Source organism: Drosophila santomea, chromosome 2L (assembly GCF_016746245.2).
Source record: "Drosophila santomea strain STO CAGO 1482 chromosome 2L, Prin_Dsan_1.1, whole genome shotgun sequence".
NCBI classification, from domain to species: Eukaryota; Metazoa; Arthropoda; class Insecta; order Diptera; family Drosophilidae; genus Drosophila; species Drosophila santomea.
This window is the reverse complement of record NC_053016.2, coordinates 26,967,315-26,995,006: the sequence shown is the minus strand read 5'-3', so window position 1 is coordinate 26,995,006 and position 27,692 is coordinate 26,967,315. Positions and strand designations below refer to the sequence as shown.

The following is a 27,692-nucleotide window of genomic DNA, read 5'->3' as shown; positions in this document are numbered from 1 at the left end:
CTATTGACTTAATGCTTACGGTCACTGATAAATATTTAGTGCAAACAGAGCATCTCTATACGAAGTCTGTTTTCCTCAATAAGTGCTGGAAAACGCTTACGACCATTGAGTTAGGCTCTGCATTACTCACCTTTCTTAATTCAGTCTGTGTTATCATTATTTTCTGGTCTGAGTTTGTCCAATAAAGTATTGCCAATTAAAAAAGTGCGTTGAAAGTGGTTGTTAAAGTTTCTGCTTTGGACTTTATCGAAAAAGCAAACATATTTTTTTCCTTGATAAAGCGGTAAAAAATAACCCGGCGTTGGAACAGCTATTTTCTCTAGATACGATCAGAACGTACATAGTTTAAATGTCTTCAACCGAAGTAAAGCTATCGCGGCTGCTGATCTTAGCCCAAAAGTTTAACAACTTTTACCTTTCAGGTAAGAAAGCACGCCAATGCAATAACCTAAATTAATGTTATGATTTTCAGCATTAACCAAAGTTAATGGGACATATCGATTATTTTATTTCCATATATACATGTTCTTAAGTATGAAATTGCTTGAAAAATTTAAATGTATTACATGTACATACATATGCGTATCTATAAAACAATTATCTGTGACTGTTCCAGTTGATATGGCTGTATCATGAGTATTCTCAAATAACTAGGTATAGGGTTCTGAGCAAGATCATTTTTAAAAATTTGTACACACAACGTTACCTGAATACATACATTTATACAAATTATATGTAAAAATCCTTTTTATATATATAAATACTAAAATAGTTTACAATGAACCCCAACTGATTTACGAACTGGGCATGTGTTGCACATCAAACAAGTAATGATTATTTAACAAACGAAAGTTTTATTATCAACTATTGAGAAGAAAATGTATGTATTTTATATTCGAGTAAATACATACCACTATATATAAAATAATATAATCTCATGAAAATTTCCTATTGTAGCATATCGAATGGGAATATTTTAAAAAGTGTTTTTATTTAGTCGAATTCCTTTTTCACTGTCGCTTTTATTTCTTGATAACTTCCAAACGTGCACTTTACCGAAATATGCCAAAAGTAAAGAAAATTTTAAGTACCTAAAAAACTTTCTTGAGAATTTTTTTTAATGAGCATTAATGGTATTGAAAATACAACCATTAAAAAAATGAACATTCAGCACTATTGATATCATCTGTTTCAACTTTGTGGACTAACCGAACTTTGTGAATTTATTTAACGGCCGCGTTCCTCACTGTGGTTTACAAACAAGATAGTCTAAAAGGACAGGCAGAAACCCAGACGATAATTATAACTGTTACTCGTAGAGTAAAAGGGTATACTAGATTCGTTGAAAAGTATGTAACAGACAAAAGGAAGTGTTTCTGACGATATAAAGTATATGGGTAATTCTCTGATGTCGCACGCGACATTTGTACGCATTCAAACTAAAAACAAACATGTACAAAGACTTAATTATACACTTTACTCGTAGAGTAAAAGGGTATACTAGATGATACGATGAAAAGTATGTAACAGGCAGAACAAAACGTTTCCGACCATAAAAAGTATTTATGTATGTATATATATCCTTGATCAGGATCAATAGCCGGAGTCGATCTGGCCATGTCCGTCCGTTTAAACGCTGAAATCTCAGGAACTACAAACACGCCCACAAACCACTAAAAACTTTCACTGTTGAAGAGCCTTCTTCGCACTTTCACTAGCTGAGTAACGGGTATCAGATAGAGGGGAACTCGACTATAGCGTTCTCTCCTTTTTTAATTTTAAAATGAATTTCAGACTTAACAAAATATCTTCAGTAAAGTTATAAAAATGTACATATTCTTATATGAAAAATTTAATTACCTAACTTAAATTATATAGTTGAAGAAGTCAACAACTTATTATACAGTGACATTTTAATTTGTGCAGATGATATTCTACATAAAATAAAAAATATTTTACTTACCATGTCGCACGCGAAATTAACAAATTTAAAAAACAACGATGTGCGTATATTTAATAAAAATATAATTTATTAAATTTGATGTCCGAATATATATTTTGGACAGAAGATTTGAAGATCACTGGACAAGAACTTCAGGCGCACTGATAACAAATGTTCTTTTTCGATGTCACACGCTACAATAATAGAAACTGATAAGCCCATGAGAAATTTACCGTAACTAGCTATCGCATCGATTCTTTCATATTTTGTATATATTTCTTAACTATATAATATAGGGAATATCGATTCATAGGGACTCTTTTTAATAAAAAGAATCAAATCAAAACGTACGCTATAAATGTATTACACAGAAGTCTATTTGGACATGTCCTTCCGTCTCTGTCTCTGTATGAACGTCGAGATCAGCTAGAGAGCTGAGATTAAGCATACAGTTTCCACAGACAAGACGGAGTGCCAGTTTGTTGAGCCTTGTTGCCACACCCATAAACCGCCACAAAACTGCCACGTCCACAATTAGAATAAAATTCTCTCTTAGAAAAAATATATTGGTATTCCTAATCTGTAATACAATTGAAAATATCGTGTGTTGAACATTGCGCTCTGCAAACAAATCATGCTGTTCGAATTATTAGTGGTTTGGGCTGGTAATGTAATGTAACTCTTAAGGGGAGACCTACCTTTAAGGGCCGCAAAAAAAATGTTTATGCAGTCGCTTTGTAGGGATATGAAGACAATTCTTTTTATATCCATATAATATTTATTTAGAGTGCTGCCTGAAAATGAAAATTGTATTTCAACGAAGTTTACAAGAGTCATATCGCCGCTGACATCATAATTTTTTAAGTAATGTTGGTTACAATTTTAGTCTAAAGTCAACAAACTACAACATTCTCTTCTCAAACAAAAATCTTTTCGAAATTCGAAAATTAACCCTGTCTAACAGGCTTCAAAAATCAAAACTCGTGATTCGTTGTAATTGCTGTCCACAAGTGTCTCATAATTGTTAGCTTTTAAAATCTTTAGTCTATATAAAACAATATTATATGCCCTTTAAAATTATTTCTAGATAATGAAAATCGGTTCAGTAGTTTATTAGTTATCACTTACACAAATATGAAAAACATGGTTTGCGTCTATGGCCCAACGCCAGTAAATGCCGGACGGCATCTCTTCCACAATTTCGAGAATTTGCTTTGACACAATATTCTCAGGCAAAACTATCAATTAAAACAATAAACAAGTTTTAGTATCTAAAGATAGTTCCGCCCTAAATTGGGCCTTCCACGGACGTGCGAAAGAGAATTTTCAAATATAATGAAGTTTCCATCGACATGAAAAGAAAAAAATGAAATAATTTTTTTCGGAAAGTGGATTCAATACTTCCGTCTAGGGCGTTGGAGTGTATGGACAAAAACTTTAAAACATCAAGATGTGTAACGACATACTATTTTTTTTGTGACTGACTCTAGATATGCTCCAGGCTTTTTAAAATTTTTGGTAAACAGCTCTAGAGACAACTGATATTTACACCCGTTACTCGTAGTAACAGGCAGAAGGAATCGTTTCCGACCATATAAAGTATATATATTCTTAATCAGGATCAATAGCCGAGTCGATATGGCCATGTCCGTCTGTTTGTTTGTTGACTCATGTTGCCACGCCCACTCTAACGCCCACAAACCGCCCAAAACTGCCATGCCTACAATTTTGAAAAATGTTTTGATATTTTTTTATTAGTCTTATAAATTTCTATCGATCTGCTAAAAATCTTTTTGCCACGTTCACTCTAACGCCCACTAACCGCCCACACTTTTGAAAAATGTTTTGATATTTTTTCATTTTTGTATAAGTCTTGTAAATTTCTATCGATTTGCCAATAAACTTTTTTCCACGCCCACTCTAACGCCCACAAACCACCAAAAACTGTCAGTGTTGAAGACTCCTTCGCACTTCCACTAGCTGAGTAACGGATATCAGATAGTCGGGGGACTCGACTATAGCGTTCTCTCTTGTCATTGTTGATTTTACAGTAGAGTTTTCTATTTTATTAATATAGTTTTATTGATTTCACACATTATTTTGAATAATTTTTTTACCCTTTACTTGTAAAGCAAAAGGGTATAGTAGATTCGTTGAAAAGAATGTAACAGGCAGAAGGACGCGTTTCCGACCACATAAAGTATACATATATATTCTTGATTAGGATCAATAGCCGAGTCGATCTGGCCATGTCCGTCCGTCTGTCTGTTCGTATGAACGTCGAGATCTCAGGAACTATAAAAGCGTTGAAATTCAGCATGCAAACTTAAACGCAGCGCAAGTTTGTCTATTCACCTTGCCACGCCCACTCCAACGCCTGTTTGTAGGCGCCCAAAACTGCAACGCCCACACTTTTGCAAAATGTTTTAATATTTTTTCATTTTTGTATAAGTCTTGTAAATTTCTATCGATTTGCCAATAAACTTTTTTCCACGCCCACTCTAACGCCCACAAACCACCAAAAACTGTCAGTGTTGAAGACTCCTTTCATTAGCCTTGTAAATTTGCCAAAAATCATTTTTACCACGCCCACTCTATGGCCCACAAACCAACAAAAGCTGTCATTGTGGAAATTTCTCCTTCGAATTTCCACTAGCTGAGTAACGGGTATCAGATAGTCGGGGAACTCGACTATAGCGTTCTCTCTTGTTTTTACTTAATAAAGGTTATTAAAATAAAACTATATACCCTTAATACGTGTATTGATAAAAATATAAAAATAAACTCAAAAACTAAAATACGTAATTGTCAAGAACTCAAACGTGAACATGGACATTTTACTTTAAAAAAATTACGATTCTGGTTCGAACGAACATGAGTACCAACATAACGCCACAACAAAAAATCGAAATTCGATTATACGTAATTCATGAAAATTCAAAATTCGCGATACTTTTTAAACACGCAGCGCTAGTTTGTCGATTCTAACGCCCACAAACCGCCCAAAACTACCACGGCCACACTTATGAAAAATGTTTTGATATTTTTTCATTTTTGTATTAGCCTTGTAAATTTCTATCGATTTCCCAAAAAAGCTTCTTGAAGTGAGATGATTTTTGGATTGTGTCGTTTAATTAGAATTAGTAATTCGATGTAGTTGTTCCGGTAACCATTCATGTTAGGGATGTTTCAGGGCCATTATATATATTTTATGAGTTAAGAAAATTGTTAATAAAAATTAATGTTTGTATGATTAGGAAAGATTTGTTGTTGATAAGAGGGATTTTAATTTTGATCTGGTTTTGGTCGGGTTTTCCTTTAAGTAGCCTTTTGTTGGATGTGTTTACATAACGGTATGATGTGAATTTGAAAGTGATTTTAATCAGACCGGTTTCAGATTTTATGCCGAGGTTCTACTTATTGAGATCTGAGGTTTTCTAATATATCTTTTTCGTCGACTCCTCGAAGATCGTATGAATAAGTAACCCCTTTAACACAATTAAGAATTCGGCGTTCTGTAATTTTAATTGGTATATTAACGTTGGAAATGTTTTAAAGCAAGCTGATAAGGTTTTTTAGTTTCTCTGCTTGAGATGTTTTTCTAACCTTGGATTGTTTTTTAGATTATGAAATGAGAGATGTTTGTCAGCGATTCCTCATTTGTTCTAGTCGCTACTAGAAAAATATCGTCCGAAAGTTGCTCCCTCCAGATGTCTGGCAGAAAGCAAACGATCGCGGTCCTGCTCACCAATGCTTATGACTGCACAATGTGAACCCGAACGCATTGAGAGCGTCTCTCTCGCGCTCTCCTCATTGCAAACGGTGCCAAGCTCTGTAGCTACCAGCACAGTAACTTCGATATCTACTGCAACTGCACCTATAGCAACAACAACAACATCAACACTATGCTCAGTACCGAGAGTTGTGTACATTTCTGCTGAAACAACAACAACCAAAGCAAGTGCACTCTCTCCGACTCTAGAAAACAAAAGCGGACAAGAACCAAGACAAAACACAAAACTGTTTAAAACAGGGCTGGATCGCTACATTCAAATAAAGCGAAAGCTAAGCCCACAACACAAACAGGCTGGCAATCAGCCGAAAATAAATCGCACCAACGTTGACAACTCAACTTCAAATAGGTTTGCACTACTGGATGACTGCGAAGTGCATCCAATGAAAGAACAGGAGCAGAAGAAGACTAAGCCGCCTCCAATATTTATACGAGAGAAAACCTCAAGCGCACTGGTTAACAAACTAGCTACGATCATCGGAGAAAACAGGTTCCACGTTATACCTCTTACCAAGGGAAACATACATGAAACGAAAGTGCAGACTCCGGATGAGTCTAGCCATCGATCAGTGACCAAGTACCTGGATGAAGCTGGAAAGAGTTACTATACCTACCAGCTTAAAAGTGCCAAAGGATTGCAGGTCGTCATTAAGGGAATTGAATCATCAGTGACCCCATCCGAAATTATCGAGGCACTAAAGGAGAAAAACTTTAAGGCAAAAACGGTGATCAACATTCTTAACAGGAAGAAAGAGCCGCAGCCACTCTTCAAAGTCGAACTGGAGCCATCGAGTCAAAAAATCAGCAAAAATGAAGTACATCCTATTTATAAACTCCAGTTTCTACTGCACCGGAGTATAACCGTCGAAGAGCCACACAAGCGCAAGCAGCCTGTGCAGTGCACTAACTGCCAAGAATATGGCCACACCAAAAATCACCCTAAAATCTATCTGCGTTGTTTGCAGCGATGCTCACAGTACCGCAAACTGTCCCAAGAACAAGGACGACAGCTCAATTAAATTATGCAGCAACTGTGGCGAAAACCACACTGCCAACTGGCGAGGATGCATTGTTTACAAGGAACTTAAGTGTCGCCTAAACAAACGAGTGACTTCAGTTCGTGATCGTACCACACCAGCAATTCACAAAGCAATGGAACCGAGTACAACTAACATCCCTCTGTCTACCAGCTACCGAACAGCGCCAAATATTTCCTTTGCAAGTGCACTAAAATCAGGGATCCAAACACCAGCAGCGGACACCCCCATTCATCAAACAAACACTCACGATAACATGCAACAGCAGCCAATTGGCGTTGAAGCGATTATGCTTTCGATGCAGCAAAGCATGAAAGACTTTATGGCCTTCATGCAAACAACTATGCAAGAGCTTATGAGGAACCAAAACATCCTTATTCAAATGCTCGTTTCCTCTAAAACAGTATAATGACTCCCCTAATAATAGCAACCTGGAACGCTAATGGCGTTTCGCGGCACAAGCTAGAACTTGCTCAGTTCTTAGCCGACAGAAACATTGATGTTATGCTACTCTCAGAGACTCACCTCACTGAAAAGTACAATTTTCAAATACCAGGATACAAATTTTACTTTACGAATCACCCGGATGGCAAGGCCCATGGAGGCACTGGCATACTAATACGATCGCGAATCAAACACCACTTTGTTAGTAATTGGCAAGAAGATTGCCTACAACCTACCTCTATAAGCCTCCAAGGCTATAACGGTGCTCTCACTCTGGCTGCTGTCTATTGCCCACCCCGCTTCACACTATCAGAGGACAAATTCACAACACTCTTCGACTCGCTCGGTGAAAGGTTTGTTGCAGCTGGTGATTGGAATGCCAAGCACATGTACTGGGGATCTCGGATAGCGACCCCTAAAGGAAAACAGCTATACAACGCAATTATTAAACCGCAAAACAAGCTTAATTATGTTTCTCCGGGTACGCCTACATACTGGCCAGCAGATCCTAAAGAGCTTCCAGACTTGATTGACTTTGCCATCACCAAAAGGATATCCCAATCAATGATTACAGCTGAGGCACTTTCAGAACTTTCATCTGATCACTGCCCGGTGCTCTTTAATCTTTTGTACCAACTGCAACACATCGAGCGGCCGTATAGACTCACAAGCAACAGGACCAACTGGGAGAGGTACAAAAAATATGTTTGTTCACATACCGACTTCTCTAGCTCATTGGAAACCGAGCAAGACATCGATCAGTTTGCTGGTAGCCTAGAATCAACACTAGTCGCAGCAGCAAAAGCGTCAACTCCACAAGATACCAACGGATGCAGTAAAAAGTTCAACATGACAAGTCGAGATACCGAACTCCTTGTGCTTGAAAAACGACGACTTCGAAGGGAGTGGCAGGAGCACAGATCACCTGGCGCAAAGAGTAGACTAAAAGCAGCTTCTCGCAGACTTACTAAAGCGCTTAAGAAAAAAGAAGCGGACGCACAACTGCGTTACATCGAGAACCTCACGCCCACCAGCACAAAAAACTCATTGTGGAAAGCCCACAGGAATCTGCAGGCACCAGCTGAAACTGTCGTACCCCTCCGTAACTCTACCGGAAACTGGTCTCGTAGTGACATGGACAGAGCAAGAGTCTTCGCTGATCATCTCAAAAAGGTATTTCAACCCAATCCAGCCACTAACTCATTTACTCTTCCACCCTTAACTGCATCTGAATTAGCACCACAAGATCCCATAGAATTTCGGCCAAGCGAAATAACGAAAGTCATTAGAGACCAACTGAAGACTGGAAAATCGCCTGGCTTCGATTTAATAACACCGAAAATGATCATCGAGCTTCCAATGTGTGCAGTTCTACAAATCTGCCTACTCTTCAACGCTATTACCAAAATTGGATACTTTCCTCAAAAGTGGAAGAAATCAGTTATAGTTATGATCCCTAAGCCTGGGAAAGACAAAACACAGCCATCATCATACAGGCCAATAAGCCTACTTACTTGTCTCTCCAAGTTATTTGAAAAAGTACTGCTGCTACGAATCAGTCCCCACCTTAAAACACACGACACACTCCCATCGCACCAATTTGGTTTTCGGGCAAAACATGGAACTGTTGAGCAGGTTAACCGCATCACAACGGAAATTCGCACTGCTTTTGAGCATCGTGAATATTGTACAGCTTTATTCTTAGACGTTGCACAAGCATTCGATAGAGTATTGTTGGATGGACTTATGTTTAAAATAACCAAACTGCTGCCTCAAAACTTACATAAGCTTCTAAAGTCTTACTTATACAAAAGAGTGTTCGCGGTTAGATGTAGTTCAAGCAATTCAAGCGATTGTACTATAGAAGCTGGAGTGCCCCAAGGAAGTGTATTAGGTCCATTTCTATACACCCTATACACAGCGGACATCCCAACAGACTACCAGCTAACAATATCCACATTCGCTGATGACACTGCAATACTGAGTCGATCCAGATGCCCAGTAAAAGCTACGATGCAACTAGCACGCTATTTAACATGTGTAGAGAATTGGCTTGCAAATTGGCGCATACGAGTAAACGAACAAAAATGCAAACAAGTTACGTTTACCCTTAACAAACAAAGCTGCCCGCCCTTGGTTATGAACCACACGCGCATCCCACAAGCCGATGACGTAACATACTTAGGTATTCATCTGGACAAGCGGCTCACCTGGCGGAAACACATAGAGGCCAAGACGACGCACCTGAGACTAAAAGCAAAGGATCTACACTGGCTTATAAACGTTCGGTCTCCCCTGAGCCTGGAGTACAAAGTCCTTTTGTATAACTCCGTTCTTAAACCCATATGGACCTATGGCTCCGAGCTATGGGGCAATGCATCGAGAAGCAACATCGACATCATTCAGCGAGCACAGTCTAGGATTCTGAGAATCATAACCGGAGCTCCATGGTATCTTCGGAACGAGAATATACACAAAGACCTAAAAATAAAACTTGTCATTGAGACAATAACAGAGAGAAAAGTTAAATACAAGGAAAAACTAGGCTCACATCCAAATCCCCTTGCAAGGAAACTTCTTCGAGTATGCAGCCAAAGTCGACTGCACCGCAACGATCAACCAGCCCAGCGTTAAATTTGTTAGGCCACATAGCACAAATCATCTCATAAAATGATAATTAGCTAGCTTAGAATAAGATTTGAAAACTTATTGTTAGTCTCTTAAGTAAAAGGGAAGATTCAATAAATAAGAAAAAGAAGGAAAAAAAAAAAAAAAAAAGATGTCTGGCGGGACAGGCATGATAAGGGTTCTTAAGAGCTGCTGTGTTGACCGTCGCGCTGAACAGAATACAGATAAGCACTCTGTATTTTTCGTATGTTTTGGTTTCGAATTTGGATGCTGCGCTATATAAACGTCCCGCGTAAGAACACGACCGATGGCGTAGGCTGTCAAATGTGAACTGTAACCCTTTAACTTTACGAGTAACGGGTATAAATATCAAAACATTTTTCAAAAGTGATGGCGTGGCAGTTTTGTGTGGATAATTAGGTTAGGTTAGGTTTCACCGGCCGTCGGTTATCCGACGCACTTAGACCATTAGAGGTCCATTGTGATACCGTGTATTTTTTCCTCTTTTGCCCGTAGAGGTTCGTGTGAAGTTAGCAGTTTCCCCAGCCAGAGGCGCTGGTGAATTTTTGTATCCGATGTGGATCGGTGTCGGACAGGTCGCACGTGTCTATCAGGAATCTGCTTCCTAATTGAGCAAGTCTTTTCACTTGCAGTGCTGGACAGTGGTATAGTAGATGCTCTACCGTTTCTTCCATTTCTTGGTCCCTACAGCTACGGCAGAAATCATTATACGGGGCACTTAGTCTTCTGGCATGGGTGCCTATCGACCAATGCCCTGTGATGACTCTCATAGCAGTGCTGAGGTTTGCTCTGGTCAATCTTAAAAGTTTTGACGTTCTCTTTAAGCTTATTTTTGGCCATATTTGGCGTGTTAGGCGACAGTGTGTGGTGTTTTCCCATATTGTCTGTTTGTTGCGGTTTTTCCTAAGTAGTAGTTTGCAAGTGGCTAAAGGCATACTCATGCCCTCCATCTCTAGTATTAGTGGCGCGGTAGTGCCTTCTCGAGCTAGTTCATCTGCGATGCAGTTGCCTTCTATGTCCCTGTGTCCGGGTAGCCATATAAGGCTGATTACGAATTGTTGTGTCATCTCGTGTAAAGATGATCGGCAATTCGATACTGTTTTCGAGTGACTAGAGATAGCTACTTGGCTGTCACTGAAAATGTTTACATGTATGCCTTCCGGCTTTAGTGATTTTAAGTGTTTTAGGGCCTCCCTTATTGGGAGCTTGGAAAACGCTGCAATGATCGGGGAGTCTGTACAAGATGTTCGGAGTAAACTCCTCCTCCTACTCTGTTCTGTAGTTTTGAAGCATATAGAAGCCGTATAGAAGCATATAGCATTCTGGGTGCCAGGTGTTCGTGAGTTCCAATCGTCCCTCTCTGGGATGATTGTGTTGAAAGGTGTTTCTATGTACTCCGTTGGAGTGCTGTAGTCTGTCCTGGAGGGGACTATTTGAATGTTTTTTAGGATACTTGAGTGACCCGCTTCTTGTGGGTTCCACTGTTTGGTATCGCTAAGCCTGATTGCCGCTACTGTAGCCTGTTCCATGCCAGCTAGTTCCGGGCTTGGGAGGTTGAGTGTGGCATTTAGGTCTTCTTTTGGGGTGGTTCGTAAAGCACTGCTGATGCAGAGTGCCGCAGCTCTTTGCATTTTTGCTGGCATTTTTATGCTGGATTTCTTTTTCAGCATACCACGACCCCGTACAGTAGTATTGGTCTGACGACCACTATTACTTTCTTGCACGTGAAGAGTGCTATTGAAGCTTTTTTATATCTGTCTGTGAGATTCAAGTTCCAGTTTAGTTTCCTGTCAAGTATTACGCCCAGGTACCTTGCGCTGCTACTGAAGGAAAGTCTTTGATTGTTGAGGATAGGTGGGACTAGTCTGGTATATTCCTAGTAAAGAGAACCAGCAACGTCATCCGCATAAGCTATTATCCTGCAGCCATTGGGACATTAATTTTTCTATCTTGGAGACGAGAGAGTGTAGTGCTGTCTCTGTCGATTTCCCTCCTTGTAGGCGTGTTGCGTGTCTGTGATAAGACTAGGGTTGAGAGTTAATCTCAGATGCAGGCCGATGATTCTTTCAAGGGTCTTTAGCAGGAAGGATGACAGACTGATTGGTCTAAAGTCCTTGGGGGTCGTGTGTGATGGTTTCCCAGCTTTGGGGATGAAGACAATACGGGACTCTAGCCACAATTGTGGTAGGTGTCCAAGAAGTAGGGACCTTTTAAAAATGTCAAAAAGCCAGTTTATGGCTATATTTCCCGCATGCTGGATTTGTGCGGGTATGATTTTGTCTGTACCTGAGGATTTGTATGGTTTCAAGCTGTGTATGGCCAATGGAGGACCTTTGGGTCTATGCACAGTTCGATACTTGCTAGTGTGGCGTTTGATGGGGGGGTGAGAGCGTTTTGGCTGTTTCCTGGGAAGTGAGTGTCTAGAAGTATCTCCAGAGATTCCACACTCGTGCTGGTTCAGGAGCCATCTGCTCTTTTAAGGTAGCCTAGGGTTGTGGCCGATTTGGATAGGTTTTTTCTAAGTCTGGCTGCTTCAGTTGTGTTTTCAATTTCTGAGCAGAAGGAATGCCACGAGGATCGCTTTGCTTTCCTGATGGCTTTGTAATTTGCAGGGGCTCTCTTGTAGGCGGTCCACAGGGCCTCCTCATTTCCTGCCTCGGCCCTGTTAAAAATGGTTCTGCGGTCTATTCGGAGGGGGGACAGTTCTGCTGACCACCAGGGAGGTTTTCTGTTTTTTTTGGGCTTACTATTAGTGCTTTTTTAGTGCATAGTTGCAGGTTTCTGTGAAATTTGAAATTAGTTCGTTTAGACTATAAATTTTTTGGGGGTATGGAGGGGGATCCGTTGAGATTTTTTCCCTTTAAATATTTTTGTATTTTTGCCAGTCTGTTTTCCTTGGGTTTGTGAAAACTACTGGTTTTGAGGGATTGGTTGTAAAGGTCGTTTCTATATACCTATGGTCCGAAAAAGAGTGGTTATCTAGCACCCTCCAGTGAGTTACTGTCTTTAATAGTGGTTTAGAGATGAGAGTTAGGTCTATTACCTCTTTTCGATTCTTAATAATAAAGGTGGGGTCATTACCCTTATTACATATGAAGAGATTTGAACTAAAGATAAAGTTAAAAAGAGACTTACCGCGTTTGTGGGCGTTAGCATTACAGCCTATTAGTAGGCCTATGCTTTTCTTTTCGCTGTCTTCTACCAGTCTCCTTACCAGCTCATCCGGCGGTTCTTGCCTCTCGTAGGCCATGTACGATGACAGCACTAGGAACGGAGATGGCTGACTCTCCACGGTGGCTGCCGCGTTTTCTGCATCGCTGTAATTATGGAGCAGAAAAATGCTAAGGTGCTTTTTGGCTACCTTCGCTGGGAGCTGTTAGAAGTTTATATTCCTTAGTCCCTAATCCTGAAACCTTTCCTCCCACTAGTTGAAGAGCAGCGGAAGCTGCGTTACTGTGGTGGAGGTTTATTTGCAGAAACGGACATCTGCTGTGGGCATCTCCACCACGGCTGTATCGGCTCCCCCCTCCTCGTCCGATGTGTCTAGGTCCGTCATTGGACCCATGTTCGCAAGGCTGCGGAGGATTAAGGCATCGGTCGAGTAGCCGTCATCGGTTTCCGATGCCTCGATCTTGGAGGCAATCTCCTCGATCACTCCTCCACTGCCTTCCTGATCCTTCTTGGCAGAGTCTGATTTGTAGACCTTTATGGTCACCGAGCTAAACCCAAAGTTTAGCTCCCCGTGAGCGGCCTCAAAGGGAGCTAGGGACTCCTTGTTTAGGATGAGGATGGCCTGGTTTGTTGGCCCCTCCATTTCGTCGACCTTCACCACTCGCCAGTCCGAAGGTGCGGGAAGGTGCGGGTTGCAACGCTGCAGCATGGTGAGGATCTAGTCCGGCGCCTTGATAGATGCCGGGATCCAGATCCTTGGACGGGGTCGCACCAGCTCAGCGCAACAAGTACGGCGCCCTCATACACCTCCTTTACTGCGGCTTTGTACAGCTCCGCAGAGCGTTCATCGTCACAGGCGATCACCTTGACGCCGCCTTGGAACCATACCACGTCTTTGCAGACAGGAGGGGGGCCAGGTTCCTTGGCTAGAATCTCGAAGCATTTTGTGGCTAGGGCTGCACCCACTTCCACTTATTACGTGGAATCCTGCCACTCGGGTCGTTTCTGTCGACCACGCCCAGGAGAATGCGGTTTTTTGTGATCTACGCAAAGGATCGCCCTGGCTGTACGCGTTGCCGCTTTGCCGAGGGGTCGGAGGGAACGTCCTGGGAGCGCTCCCTCTTAGTTGGAGGTCGCTTCTTGACCTCTGTAGGATTGGGTGGTTTGGAGGCTTCCTTGCCGAAGTTTGGCAAAACGGATCTAGCCCATTCCACCTTCTTCATCCATTCAGCCGAAGGAGCCATTTTGGATCTCTCCTGGCTGCGTAGGATTTGACCTGCAGATCGTTTCTCTTCGTAGGTGTGTTTGCCTTTACCGGTTGCCACTGAGTGCTTGCCGTCGCTGGCTGCGCCTGACGCCTAGTGCATCATTGCACTAGGGCCTGGAGATGTTCCAATGGCGACGGCTTTGGGCTGCTTGCACTCAGTCGCCTCAGATTTGAGGCGGGGTTCACCCGAACCCCCCGATCCTGTGGTGTTGGCCAGGCAGGTGAGCTCACTCGCCAACTTCGCTGCCTTGAAGTTTGTGCGGCCAGACTCAGTCGTCACTGCCGTTTGAGTAGGTTTTTTGGGAGATCCCGACTTCTTTTTATTTATTTTTATTGACTCCATGTGATTCCCACGAGTTGCGGAGAAAAGGAGGGTCCACCCGGGCGGAGATCCGCGACGCCCGGGTAATTCTTCTTAGAACAGGGGGTCGCCAGGTTCCCTGAGCTCTCCGTTTGAGAATGAGCTATTTTTGTGACCCGGGCTCTCAGTTAGGCTGACTCTCGGCACGGGTCGACTGACACCTTAGTCCGGCCCGGGACGCCCGACTTCCATTTGCCAGCATCCTCTGGCAGGGACATAACCTTGCCAGGGGACCTGTTTCCAGCCGCCCTCGCGTTGAGAGTATAGTCGCACTTCCGGGTGTATGGACAATTACGGCGCGTTCTTCTAGCAAGCTTGATACTACACGTTATTCCCCTTGTCCATCACCCGACTGACCGCCTTGTGGACAATTTACGAGTAACAGTTATTTAACTAAGTTACATAATAAATTACTATATTGAGTTTCTAGAAACAATTCTAGACGCAATTAAGAACCTAAAAATCGTTGTGTTCGCATATTTTGCAAGCTAAATACACTTAAGACAATTACTCCAATATAAAGTATGAAATTATTATACGCGTAAAATCGTACTATTTTTAAGATCAGTCGGGTCTTAGTTTTGCTAAGGAAACTCAAAGTTCATTATACAATTTACCCAATCCAAGAACAAGTCTTAATATCTTCCGTTATAACCAGCGCTAGCGAACTAAAGCCACCAAACATAACCGACATATTAACAGCAACACCAAGATGGAGAATCCGACCGATCGAGGCTACTATTTATTAGTACCGTACTAGTAAATTCTACCGTACCCAAATATATTATTGTAAACAGGTCCGACCCAGTTCTCGACCTTGCAAGAGTTTCTCCATTTCTTATTAAAAAACCATTTTGACTTTGCATGCGTAGGAGAAGTCGAAGACTGCAAAAAGCTTAAAAACGGAACACTCCCTAAGAAAACAAAAACAACTTACATGCTAAAACACTTATGTAGCTAAAAGCTGTTGCCCGCAACATCAACATTTCCGTAAGTCTCTCTCCTAACACAACGAAAAGTGTAATTTACTCAAACGATATGCGAGGAATTACCGAAAATATTATGCTAAGAAAACTTGCACATCAGGAAGTAACTGAAATAAAAAAGATTTTGAAGAAATCTGATCTCAAAGAAACCGGCCTTGTTATTGTTCGAAACAGATTGCAGCAACTAGTCATGCGCGAATACCACTGCACTTAAAACGGTTTTCAAGTCTTTCATTTCGCCCTTTTTTCTTCTCTCGCTAAAGCTGTCGCGTTAGCTATTCAGCTTAACTACTTTTGTAAGCTTAGGCCTATACGTTTTTATTTTGAAGCCATGATTTCTCTTAGGCAGTCTGCATTTCCGAATAAAATGGAGCACAAAAAAGATATGTATATTTAACCAATTCGTGCATTCTAGTTAAGTGTCTAGTGTCTTCCCAACAATAATTTGGTTCTGTGAAAATCCAAAAATTTATTAACAAAAGTAAATTTGGAAGTCGTCCAGGATCTTAAGACGGATTCTTTCATCGCAGCACTAAGATTCATCACATCCTTCGAGGCAGTACGCGTACCATATGGAGTGACAAAGAGCGGTGCAAAGAGCGAGCTTGCCGAACAGCGAGAGCTATTTTGGGGCGAACCGCACACGGCATCGATATCTTCCGCCTGCTTAGCTGATGGGATCGATTGAAAGTTCACCACCCCGCGTGCCCTGCACTTTGGTGGATTTTGGGAGGCTGCTGCTAAGTCGGCGAAATTTCACTTCTTCACAGTCGTCGGTGCATCTATCTTCGATGAATTAAAAACTTTTGCGTATGAGACTTCTGCCATCCTTAACTACCGTCCACTCTGTCCAATTTCAGAGAATGGCGAAGTCTTGAGGTACTAACGACGGAGCATTTTCTAAAGTTACACAAAGCTACACAAAGTTTGCTGAGCATCAGATGTTAACGGGTGACACAGATGCAAAAATACTTCTGGAAAAGATGAAGCTGCGAGTATGTGTCCACACTACAAGAAAAAGCCAATATCAAGGTTGGAAGCATAGTTTTGCTGAAGGAGGACAACATTCACCATTGAGATGACAGCTTGGTTGCATCCAGGAAATCATACCCGGCGGGGACGGCGTCATCAGGGTAGCTATGGTCTGTAAAGCTACGGGTCTAATCAAGAGAGCCGTTGCCAAACTAGCCGTTCTGCCCATCGATTTCGATATATTTGGAACCGTACCTTTTCCAACGGGGGAGTATGTTTGGAACGCCTAGTGTAGGCCTAGGTGTACCACTGCACCTGCAGCGCTCTTCGCTCGATTTTCCAAAAAACTTTTTTCCACGCCCACAAACCGCGCAAAGCTGCCACGCCCACACTTTTGACAAATGTTTTAATATTTTTTCATTTTTGTATTAGTCCTGTAAATTTCTATCGATTTGCAAAAAAACTATTAGTCACTCCCACTCTAACGCCCACAATCCGCAAAAACTGTCAGTGTTGAAAAGCCTCCTTCGCACTTCCACTAGCTGAGTAACGGGTATCAGATAGTCGGGGAACTCAACTATAGCTTTTTTAATATCGAATCGGCCGCGGCTGCGCCGCCCGCAGAAGTTGGCATCGGCCGGACTGCTTATGTGTACATATCTATGCTCACTTATACAAAGAGCGTGAGCGCGACAGAAGTTGTACTCCGTTTGTGCTCCGATCATGGGAATTTGCTGTAATTTGCACTTTACACACATTTTACGAGCCCCTCAGCTTTAAGGTCAGGCCTTTTATTTTTACGTACATAGATACAGTGTGTACTTGCTACAGCGATATAATGAATAATAAATTGTTATTATTTCATTCAATTGTTGACCGTGGATCCGACTCAAATGGCTCTATTTGCGACACTGATGCATTGGCAGGTTTTGCAAAGTTTCTGGGTAATCTTCACTCTGAAATTGACAATTCTGCTTATCAACAACCTAATTGAGCTTCGTCGCTGAAAACAGCTTTTCGATAAAATGCACGCTTATTGGTCTTTTGTATGAAGAATTAATCCATTGTTAATTTTTAGTCCAATCTGAAGATGATTGGCAGTGAAACAAAACACGAAACGTACATGAGCGGTTTAAACCACTGTAGCCAAAATGATAATAGATAAAACAGTACCACTCCAAGCTTCGAGAAGTAAAGACGTGCGACTAATTAGCAGCGGACCTATACGCCTTATCAGTTAAAAACCAACAACAACACTAACCATATAAAAAAATTTTTTGGACAAACAAACGACATTAAAAGAGAACAAAAAAAAAAGTGACAAAGCAAAAAGGGCTAGTGCCCAACAACAATGCCTCCCGAAATAAATAGACTATTTAAATCATTCGACACTGGACCCAAATTCATAATCATAAAAAGAACAGACAATGAAACATTTAAAAACGTAAGCCCATTCTTAAGGAAAAAAGTTATTGACTACGCATGCAACGGTGAAGTGGAAACAGCCAAGGTCACAAAAGAAGGATCGATGCTAATCAAAACTAAAGACACCCTACAAGCACAAAAACTTCTAAAAATGACTAACTTTCACAACTTCCCCGTAGAAGTAAGTGAGCACAAGACCCTCAACTTCTCCAAAGGAGTTATATACTCCAATGATCTACGTAACATCGACGACGAAACAATTGTAAATGAACTAAAACCACAAAACGTGACAGAAATACGGAAAATTAAAAAAATTGAAAACAACGAACCTAAAGAAACTGGCCTTATCATTATCACCTTTGCATCACTAACGCTTCCAGATACACTGATGATTGGATACGAGAGAGTGAATGTACGCCCATATATTCCTCTACCACTCAGATGCCGAAACTGCCTAAGATTCGGACATCCCACAACTGCTTGCTCATCAAACAAAATATGCATCAACTGCTCCGCAGAACAACACACAACAACAGACGAAATATGCACCAAAACTAAATTTTGCGTAAACTGCAAATACGATATCCCAGACAACAAACACAGCCCATTAGAAAAAACATGCCCAGCATTTATAAAACAAAAGGAACTAACATCTATAAAAACCCTCGAAAAAGTCGACCACAAAAAGGCCCTAATGATTTACTACTCACGACATACCCACCAACCTACTCTATACTCAACCATAACAACCGAAAAAACAACAAAAGTAGCCACGCCAATCACCAAACTACCCATCGTCTTACCCAATTCACTTCAGAACGGAAAAAATACTGCCTCCACCTCTTCAGCCGCTAAACCCCCATCTAGAAACACCACAACATATGATGACCTCGACACACTAATGGACACCACCCCGATCACTGCATCTACATCAATACTGAACTCCTCCATACAAGAAGACCTAAAACTAAGAATCTACACCAACAAACAAAACACTCTCGCCAAACCCCTTAAATCTAAAGAAAAAACTGAACAAAAAAAAAAAAAAAAATAGCAACAAAACCCCACTTCTTAATAGCGACAGCGACAGTATCTAATACAAACAAAAATAAAATAAATACAAAAAAGTAGAATGCAATTATACATCAAAACAGGTAAAGTGTCTCTATTTCCTAAATTAATTAAAATCCCAATTTAAAAAAAATGCTTAAAGTAATACAGTGGAACATGAACGGTTACATTAACCACTACAACCAATTGCAAATTATTATAAAAAAACACAACCCTAAGATAATATCCATACAAGAAACACACTTACACTCTACTCAAAACATACCTATTCCAATAAACTACACCATCTATCACGAAAACACCGCCACAAACAGTTTTGGAGGAGTTGCTTTCCTCGTCCATAACTCATTACAACATCAAAATGTACAAATCAGCGCCTTTGACTTCGACACAATAGCAGTAACAATTCACTCCAAATTCAAGTTCACCATATCATCATCTTACATCCCACCCAACAAACCTTTTACAATACAAAACCTCAGAAATATATACGACAACTTACAACCACCCCTTCTAATAACTGGAGATTTTAATAGCTGGCACAGGAGCTGGGGCTCACAAACCAACAACCAAAGAGGAAACACATTATTTAAATTTATCAACCAAAACTCATTCGTAACACTTAACAACGGCTCAGAAACCCACTTTACCACACATCATACATTCACACACATTGACCTTTCCATTGGATCACCCCCTATTAACCTACACTCAAAATGGTATACGGACAGCTCGCTTTCAGGCAGCGACCATTACCCAATTCACATAGACCTATTCGAAGAACATAACATGAACAACCCAATCGAACGTCCAAGATTTAACCTTAAGAAAGCAAACTGGCCCCTATTCCAGGAAATTGCGGATAAGCTGTCTATTGAAAAACCCCCAAGCTCCAATGTTAATAAAGAACTCGCTATTATTACAAGAATAATAATCCAATCCGCCAATGAATCCATCCCCCAATCACACCACTCTAGAAGACAGCGGAACGTTCCATGGTGGGACCAAACCCTCCAACAATTTAGAAATGAAAACCAAACAGCATGGAAAAATCTCAACAGAAACACTAATATGACAAACGTATTATCCTACAAAAAATCCAACGCCAAACTCAAACGGGAAATAAAAATAAGAAAAAAATCAGCAACGGAAAGCTTTACAACCGAAATTAGCCCAAGCTCACCCATCGGAGAAATATGGACTAAAATAAACCATTTCTGCGGCCTGAAAACTAGGCACCACATCCACTGCCTCACCGATCCCAATGACACAACACAAAGCATTATGGACAATAATGAAATAGCCAACTACCTCTGCACCCACTGGTCTAAAGCATCGCTTGACAGAAACTTCCACACAGCATTCATACAAAGGAAATCAAATCCAATCCCTCACACACACGACCCATCCCCTACAGCGCTTAGCATCGAACAGGACATATCTCTTACAGAACTCCTTGCTGCACTTAACCAACTTAAAGGAAAAACTCCAGGCCGAGACCGTAAAGGCTATCCTATGCTTAAAAACCTATCCGCAAACCTACATAAAAGACTGCTAAAACTTTTCAACAACATCCTTAGCTCACATATACCTCAGCAACTTAAAGCAGCGTCATACCAATACCCAAACCGAACACGGACAAAACCAACATTAACTCCTACCGACCCATATCACTCAATCCATGCATATCCAAAGTCCTTGATAAAATAATAGCAAAACGGCTATGGTGGTTTGCTTCAAATAGCAAGCTTCTAGATAACCGGCAAATGGGATTCAGAAAGGGAAAACCGGTTTCTGATTCTCTAGCTACGCTAGATTATCAGATAACTGCATCCCTATCAAAGAAAAGCCACGCGTCGATCATCTCACTAGACTTCGCCAAAGCGTTTGACAGAGTAGGCATCCACAGCATCATTGACGAACTCATAGCCTGGAAAATAGGCCCAAGGATCTCGAACTACATAACATACTTCCTCACCAATAGAAAAATAACAGTCCTTTCCAACAAATGCTACTCAAACCCCCAACCACTACACAATGGAATACCGCAAGGATCCCCCTTATCTGTGATATTATTCGCAATAGCATTCAACCAATTAAACAAAATACTAGCTACGCACAAACAAATGGATTTCACTGCTTACGCCGACGACTTCACAATAATTTACAATCTTGGGAAAAAACAAAACAACCTCAACCTAGACGCACTTCTCAACGACATAAATCAATGGTGCAACTACTCGGGTGCATCCCTCTCAACCAACAAATGCAAACATCTGCACGTTTGTAGGAAAAGAACCTGCAACTTCACACTGCAAACCATCGATACCCCCATACAAAATGTAACGTCCCTCAAAATACTAGGAATAACAATAGCCAGAAACTACAGATGGAACAAACACATAGAAAATCTTACATTAGAACTAGCTAAAAGACTAGACGTCATTAAATGTCTAGCCAACAAAAAATTCTGCTGCAACACAAACACAATAATATATGTGGTCAAATCAATTATTATGTCCAAAATAGACTACTGAGTACACATTTATGGAAATGCTCCAAAATCAACCCTGAGCAAACTGAGAACGATTTACCACTCAGCAATAAGAATCGCCTTCAATGCCTTTCGCACCACTCCAATTAACAACCTATTGCATGAAGCTAACATACTGCCAATAGAACATAGAACAATACATGCAACACAAAAAAACATCAAAATCATAATCAACTCCAAGTTCTCACCAATTGAAAAAATTTACAACAAAATTAAAAATTCCAAAAGAATACCAAAAGTCCCGTCTTCACTACACAACACAATAGAACAACTAAAAAAAGTAAATATTTATGTATCACCCGAAACAAGCAGGAAAGAAAAAACCCCACACTGGCTGTGCAGTAATACAAGCACTAACACCGCACTACACACCTTATCCAAAGCAGAAACGGCACCATTAATATACCAACAAAAGTTCAAGGAATTAAAAAACACACTAGCAGGCAGACACTTTCTTTACACAGATGGATCCAAGTCAGCTAGCGGAGTCTCATATAGCGTAACAACGGAAACAGAAATTATTTACCACCATATACTCCCACAATACTCCTCCATATACACAGCCGAAATAGCAGCAATTCTGACAGCATGCAACCACGCCAGCAAACAACGAGGAAAATTTGCAATCTGCACAGATTCCCTATCAGCCCTAAAAGAAATTGAAAACATAAAAAGCCAAAACTACTACACCACCTCCATCAGAAATATCCTAAACAAATACAAGAGAAATAAAATCTTAATTCTATGGGTCCCGGGACACTGCGGGATTCCAGGAAACGAGCTCGCGGACGAAACAGCAAAAAACGCACATAATTTCCCTTTGATTACCCAAAAAAACTTCAACACATCAGACATCTTGAATCACATCAAACAAAACACTGTAACCTTTAAAACTTCAATATTTAACAACTCATCAATCCACTACAAAAATATTAGCCACGACAGCACCCCGACGAAAAACATCTCACGATCAGACTCAATAAAATTCACAAGAATAAGACTAGGACATACCAATCTAACCCACAGCCACATACTCAATAAAACTCCACCACCAATCTGCACAACCTGCAACATCAACATACGTAACATTACAACATATATTACTCGACTGTCCTGACCTTCAGCAAAACAGATCGAATCTCTTGAAGCAAACAATGAGCGAAATCACCTCATATGAAAACATTCACCAAACAATACAATTCCTAAAAAATACGAACCTTTACCATACAATATAAGCAAAAATAAAAAATCATATCCATAAATAACATAAATAAATTAGCTTTAAAAAACTATTACATAGTAATTAACCGTAAAATAAGAACCTCCCTTGTACATATAATATAACCAAACTCAACAAAATGTATATAACTTAGCTTAAGGCCCTCAGCTGCTATAGCTAATCCAAAATTCCGCATAATTTTAATCATGCGTTAATTTCTCAATAATAAAATAATAATAATAATAGATAAAAAGCACTCTTTATGTGTAAAATGTAAAATTGATCTAACTTTATTGGCAAGATTATCGTAACCGGATACAATTTCATTTTGTAGGCAATTTATGGATGTTTAATAAAATCGACTTAGTCACTTTTATTTGATTTGATTTGATATGTTTTCAGAGGTACTTGGTTGCTGAAAAGGTATGAAGTTTCAGGATTATCAAACTTTACAAATTCGGAAGTCGATTTAGCTGCTTTTGAAACATATGTGTAAAATATACAATTTTGATGGCGGATTAAAGTTTAAGAAGCTAAGCAAGCTGTCATTTCTTAGTTTATTCATTGTCGTACAATTCCCGAATCACATAAACTCACGAAACCATCAGGGGTATTTAGGGAAGCGTTCTTTTGAAATTGGTATGGAATAGACGTGGAATACAAAATACTGGACACCCCTAAACTTAAGCTTCTAATTTATTTCTGGAGTTTATAGTGAACATGGGATGGCATAGAACCAGAAGAAAAATTTGCTGACCTGGGACAAAGACCCACTTCTCTAAATGTATTTTGACTATACAAATTTCATTCATAGGAACTTGTTTTAATAAAGTTCTAAAATGTTTGCTTTTTGTTTTATATTTTTGTATATTTTTTTAGTTGCCCGTAGAGTATAATAAAAGAAGTGTGTGATAGTATAGAAATAAGCGTTTTTTCTGACCCTTTATGGTATACTCACTTCCATCTATCTGTCCGTATGTCTGTTCGTTTAGAGTACATTTGTTTATTATTTTGGTAAATTTCTTTATTACATTAAAATTGGAGCCAGAACTAGACCAAAAATTATTTAAAAAGTTGCTCTTATTTGCCTTTTGTATTAGCCTTTGGAGCCTAATGATGTTCACGCAGTCTCTTGGAATTTAAGAAATGTTAAATTATTACAAATATCGCGTAATTCAGCTGCATCTATTTCCCTCCCTCTTATTTTATTATCTTGCCTTCTTGGGTCAAGTCACCACGTTGCGAAAAAAAGGAATCCAGGCGCGACCCCAAAACCAGATTTCTCTGTTACTATTTAGTAACGGTAACTACTTCCCGCTTTAGAAGTATGCCCGTCGTTGCTTATTTTGAATTTGTCGACGACTTGTCGCACTTCCCCTCCGTTTCGTCTTCACCAAAAGGAAGCAAGTAGGGTTAAGCAGCAAGTTAAGGAGCGGACTTATCTCGTTCCTAGAGATTTTGGGTTACCTAACAGCTTTTTAGGTTCATTTTTTTAAGCATTGACTTTAATAGTGATTATGGTAGTGGAGAAACCGCCATGGTGGTTTAAATCAGCTTGGTGTGTAAATCAGGTCGTTTTTTTGGGCCCAATGATTTCGATGACCTTATCGGCGAATTCGTTCGTTTCTTTTGGTGTTTAAGTAACGGAGAACTTAGTCAAATGGCACTATTTAGGATCTGTCTCTAAATTTTTGACGACACCATGAGAGTCGTCTGAATCGCTGTCTCTTTCGATTGCGCTCAGTGCGTCAATATAGACGGACTGACAGACGGACTCGGACAGATTAAATCCCCTAGTTATCCTGATCAAGAATATTTATAGCGTCGGAAACGATTCCATCTACATGTTTATCTTGTTCTTCTACTTTATCGTCTACATTACATCTTGTAAAGCCTTCCGTACAGTTCTCTACAACCTCAGCCAAAAACGAGAGAGAACGCTATAGTCGAGTTCCCCGACTATATGATACCCGTTACTAGTGCGAAGGAGGCTCTTCAACACTGACCGTTTTTGTAGGTTTGTAAACGTTGGAGTGGGCGTGGCCAAAAGGTTTTTGGCAAATGGGTAGAAATTTACAAGACTAATACAAAAATGAAAAAATATCAAAAAATGTTTCAAAAGTGTGGGCGTGTTATTCAAGAAAACTTCCCGATAATAATCAGGTCCATCTATTAGTTTCCTATATTGTATTTTTTCATAACTTCAGTAGTTGTAATGGTGGGAGTCTAAAAAGGCTTTAACAGTGGACATTTATCTTTTATCTATAATTATTCTACAAAGCAAGAAAATAAATAATTTTAATATTGTTAAATATTTAAATATAAAGCAAGAGAGAAGTTTTCTCGACTATCTAATACCCGTTACTCAGCTGGTGGAAGTGAAAAGGAGAAATTTCCACACTGACAGTTTTTGGCGGTTTGTGAGCGTTAGTGCCAAAATTTTTTTTGGCAAATCGATAGAAATTTACAAGACTAACAATAATGAAAAAATATCAAAACAATTTTCAAAAGTGTGGGCGTGGCGGTTTTGGGCGGTTTTTGGGCGTTGGGGTGGGCGTGGCACAAAGTTTTTCTGCAAATCGATAGAAATTTACAAGACTAACAAAAATGAAAAAATATCAAAACATTTTTGAAAAGTGTGGACGTGACAGTTTTTTGCGGTATGTTGGCGTTAGAGGGGGCGTGGCAACATGAATTGACAAACTTGCGCTGCGTCTATGTCTCTGGAGTCTGTATGCTTAATCTTTTTTTAAGCTTTTGTAGTTACTGAGATCTCGACATTCATACGGACAGACAGACATGGCCAGATCGACTCGGCTATTGATCCTGATCAAGAATATATATACTTTATATGGTCGGAAACGCTTCCTTCTGCCTGTTACATACTTTTCATCGAATCAAGCATACCCTTTTACTCTACGAGTATCGGGTATAAATATAATATATAAAAATTTTATTTTATTTAAGAGTACTCAGTTTTAACTATGGGATTTAATTAACAAATTGCTTTTTATTTAAGGTTTTCAAAAGTGTGACATTCGTCCATTTGTGGTTGAGGGCCAACAAGTTGGTCTTATTAAGTCAGATGTTTTAAAACATCTCGAAAAGTATCCAGAGGTATTTTGCATTCGTGCTTGTGAGCAAACGAAACAGGTGAGTGTAATCTATATATAGAATAATATTAAAAACACTTTAACAACCACAGGGTTTGGTAGAGCTGAATCCAGCCTTTCGTGACTACAACGAGCGCACTGAGCAACTGGAAAAGGTTTTGCGTAACCTGCGCTCTGAGAATCTTTTTCCTGCATTACAGGGATGGAGGGATGAGTATTTTGAGGTAAAAGCAGACTGCAAAGCCCTACTTAAAATGGAACGGGCAGCCACTCCGCTCTTTGGAGTACGTAAGTACGGCGTAGATATAAACGGTTACGTAAGGCACCCGACGCTTGGATTATGCATTTGGCTGCAGCAGCGGTCTAACACAAAAGAGACCTGGCCTGGAAAGTGGGACAATATGGTAGGCGGTGGACTTTCAGTCGGCTTTGGTATAAAAGAAACAGCCATTAAGGAGGCTGCTGAGGAGGCATCTATTCCTTGCGATCTAGTCAAGAATTTGGTGTCCGCAGGGTGTGTCTCATTTTACTTTGAAAGCCGACAAGGCCTTTTTCCCAACACCGAATATGTTTTCGACTTAGAGCTACCACTTGACTTTGTACCTCAAAACGCTGACGGGGAAGTCCAGGCCTTCGAGCTGCTAACAGCCAAGGACTGTGTGGAGCGCGTTTTTACTTCAGATTTCAAGACAACTTCAGCGCCTGTGGTGATCGACTTTCTAATCCGACACGGGCATATAACAGCAGATGATGGTAAACATATTAATTGACATACCAGTCATTTAATACATAAATATTTAATTATAAATAATCTTTTTTTTACAGTGGTTGACTTTACGCAAATCGTTGAGCTCTTGCACGTGCCATTACAGTCCCTATATACGTACAAGGCTCGCTTTGAGCAATCCAAAAAGCAACCTCAGCTCTTACCAGGTGGTTCCAAAAACTGCAACTGTGCAATATTACAAAAAATATCAGTGGAGAATGGGCACAAGAAGGCAAATTAATCCGAAATGCAATGTCTTAAAAATAAAAAAATGAGGTAGGGCTACAAAGAAATATTAATGAAACGCTAAACAAAAAAAGTTCATGTAATTGACGTAAACTTTCCTACAACTCCGCTTATATTTTGCTAGCGACTACATATATTTAACTTTCTTTACAGCCAAGTTCATAAAAACTACAACTTTCTTTCAAGCTTTTCCATTTCGGATTATCAGTCAGCTTTAACAAGTAGAATTATTACAAATTATTGAATATTTCATCACTTAAATAGTCTACTAACAACTTTTTAATCTAATTCCATTTTAAATAGATGTACTCGTTCGTATTGCTGTCCTCCTTAACAAAGAGGCTCAGACTGTATATCAAGTTTGTCAACTGTTATTTGGTCATACGTAGGCTTAAATTTATCCAAACCAAAACCATCTAACAAATTAATGACAAGTTCTACGATTCTGCTGAAAAATTATATAAATTTTAAGGTATGATTAGGTAGATTAAGAATAATATTTATTGTTTTAGAGTATGTGTAGGTGTGGTCTTGTTTAGTTTTTTTTTTCATTGCTATAAAACTTTAATTTTCACTATTTTGTAAATATGATTATATAATTTCCAATATACTTGTCAAATACGTAGAAAAAAACAAAATTTTTTTTGTCAAAATATTAAATCTACTTAAACTTTTA

At 39.9% G+C, this 27,692-nt stretch overlaps 1 protein-coding gene across 2 annotated transcripts; it reads left to right on the top strand.

The window, feature by feature from the left end:
* The first annotated feature begins 46 nt into the window (after positions 1-46).
* LOC120444064 (uncharacterized protein YJR142W) lies at positions 47-27,692 on the top strand. Of its 2 annotated transcripts, XM_039623582.1 has the most exons (6): positions 47-422; positions 473-532; positions 25,911-26,044; positions 26,097-26,757; positions 26,830-27,046; positions 27,170-27,692. In XM_039623582.1, the coding sequence occupies exons 1-5, from the start codon at positions 350-352 to the stop codon at positions 27,009-27,011; spliced, it is 1,110 nt and encodes a 369-aa protein (XP_039479516.1). In that variant the 5' UTR covers positions 47-349; the 3' UTR covers positions 27,012-27,046; positions 27,170-27,692. The 2 variants fall into 2 exon arrangements, with proteins under 2 accessions (XP_039479516.1, XP_039479531.1); XM_039623597.2 differs by lacking the exon at positions 473-532 and having other exon boundaries at positions 54-422.

What these genes read in the sequence shown, in the direction of transcription:
- LOC120444064 (XM_039623582.1), top strand. Translation starts at nt 350, where the DNA reads ATGTCTTCAACCGAAGTAAAGCTATCGCGGCTGCTGATCTTAGCCCAA. An exon ending in CCATATATACATGTTCTTAA is followed by an intron (nt 533 to 25,910) that starts GTATGAAATTGC and finishes TTTTTATTTAAG; the next exon opens with GTTTTCAAAAGTGTGACATT. An exon ending in GCATATAACAGCAGATGATG is followed by an intron (nt 26,758 to 26,829) that starts GTAAACATATTA and finishes TTTTTTTTACAG; the next exon opens with TGGTTGACTTTACGCAAATC.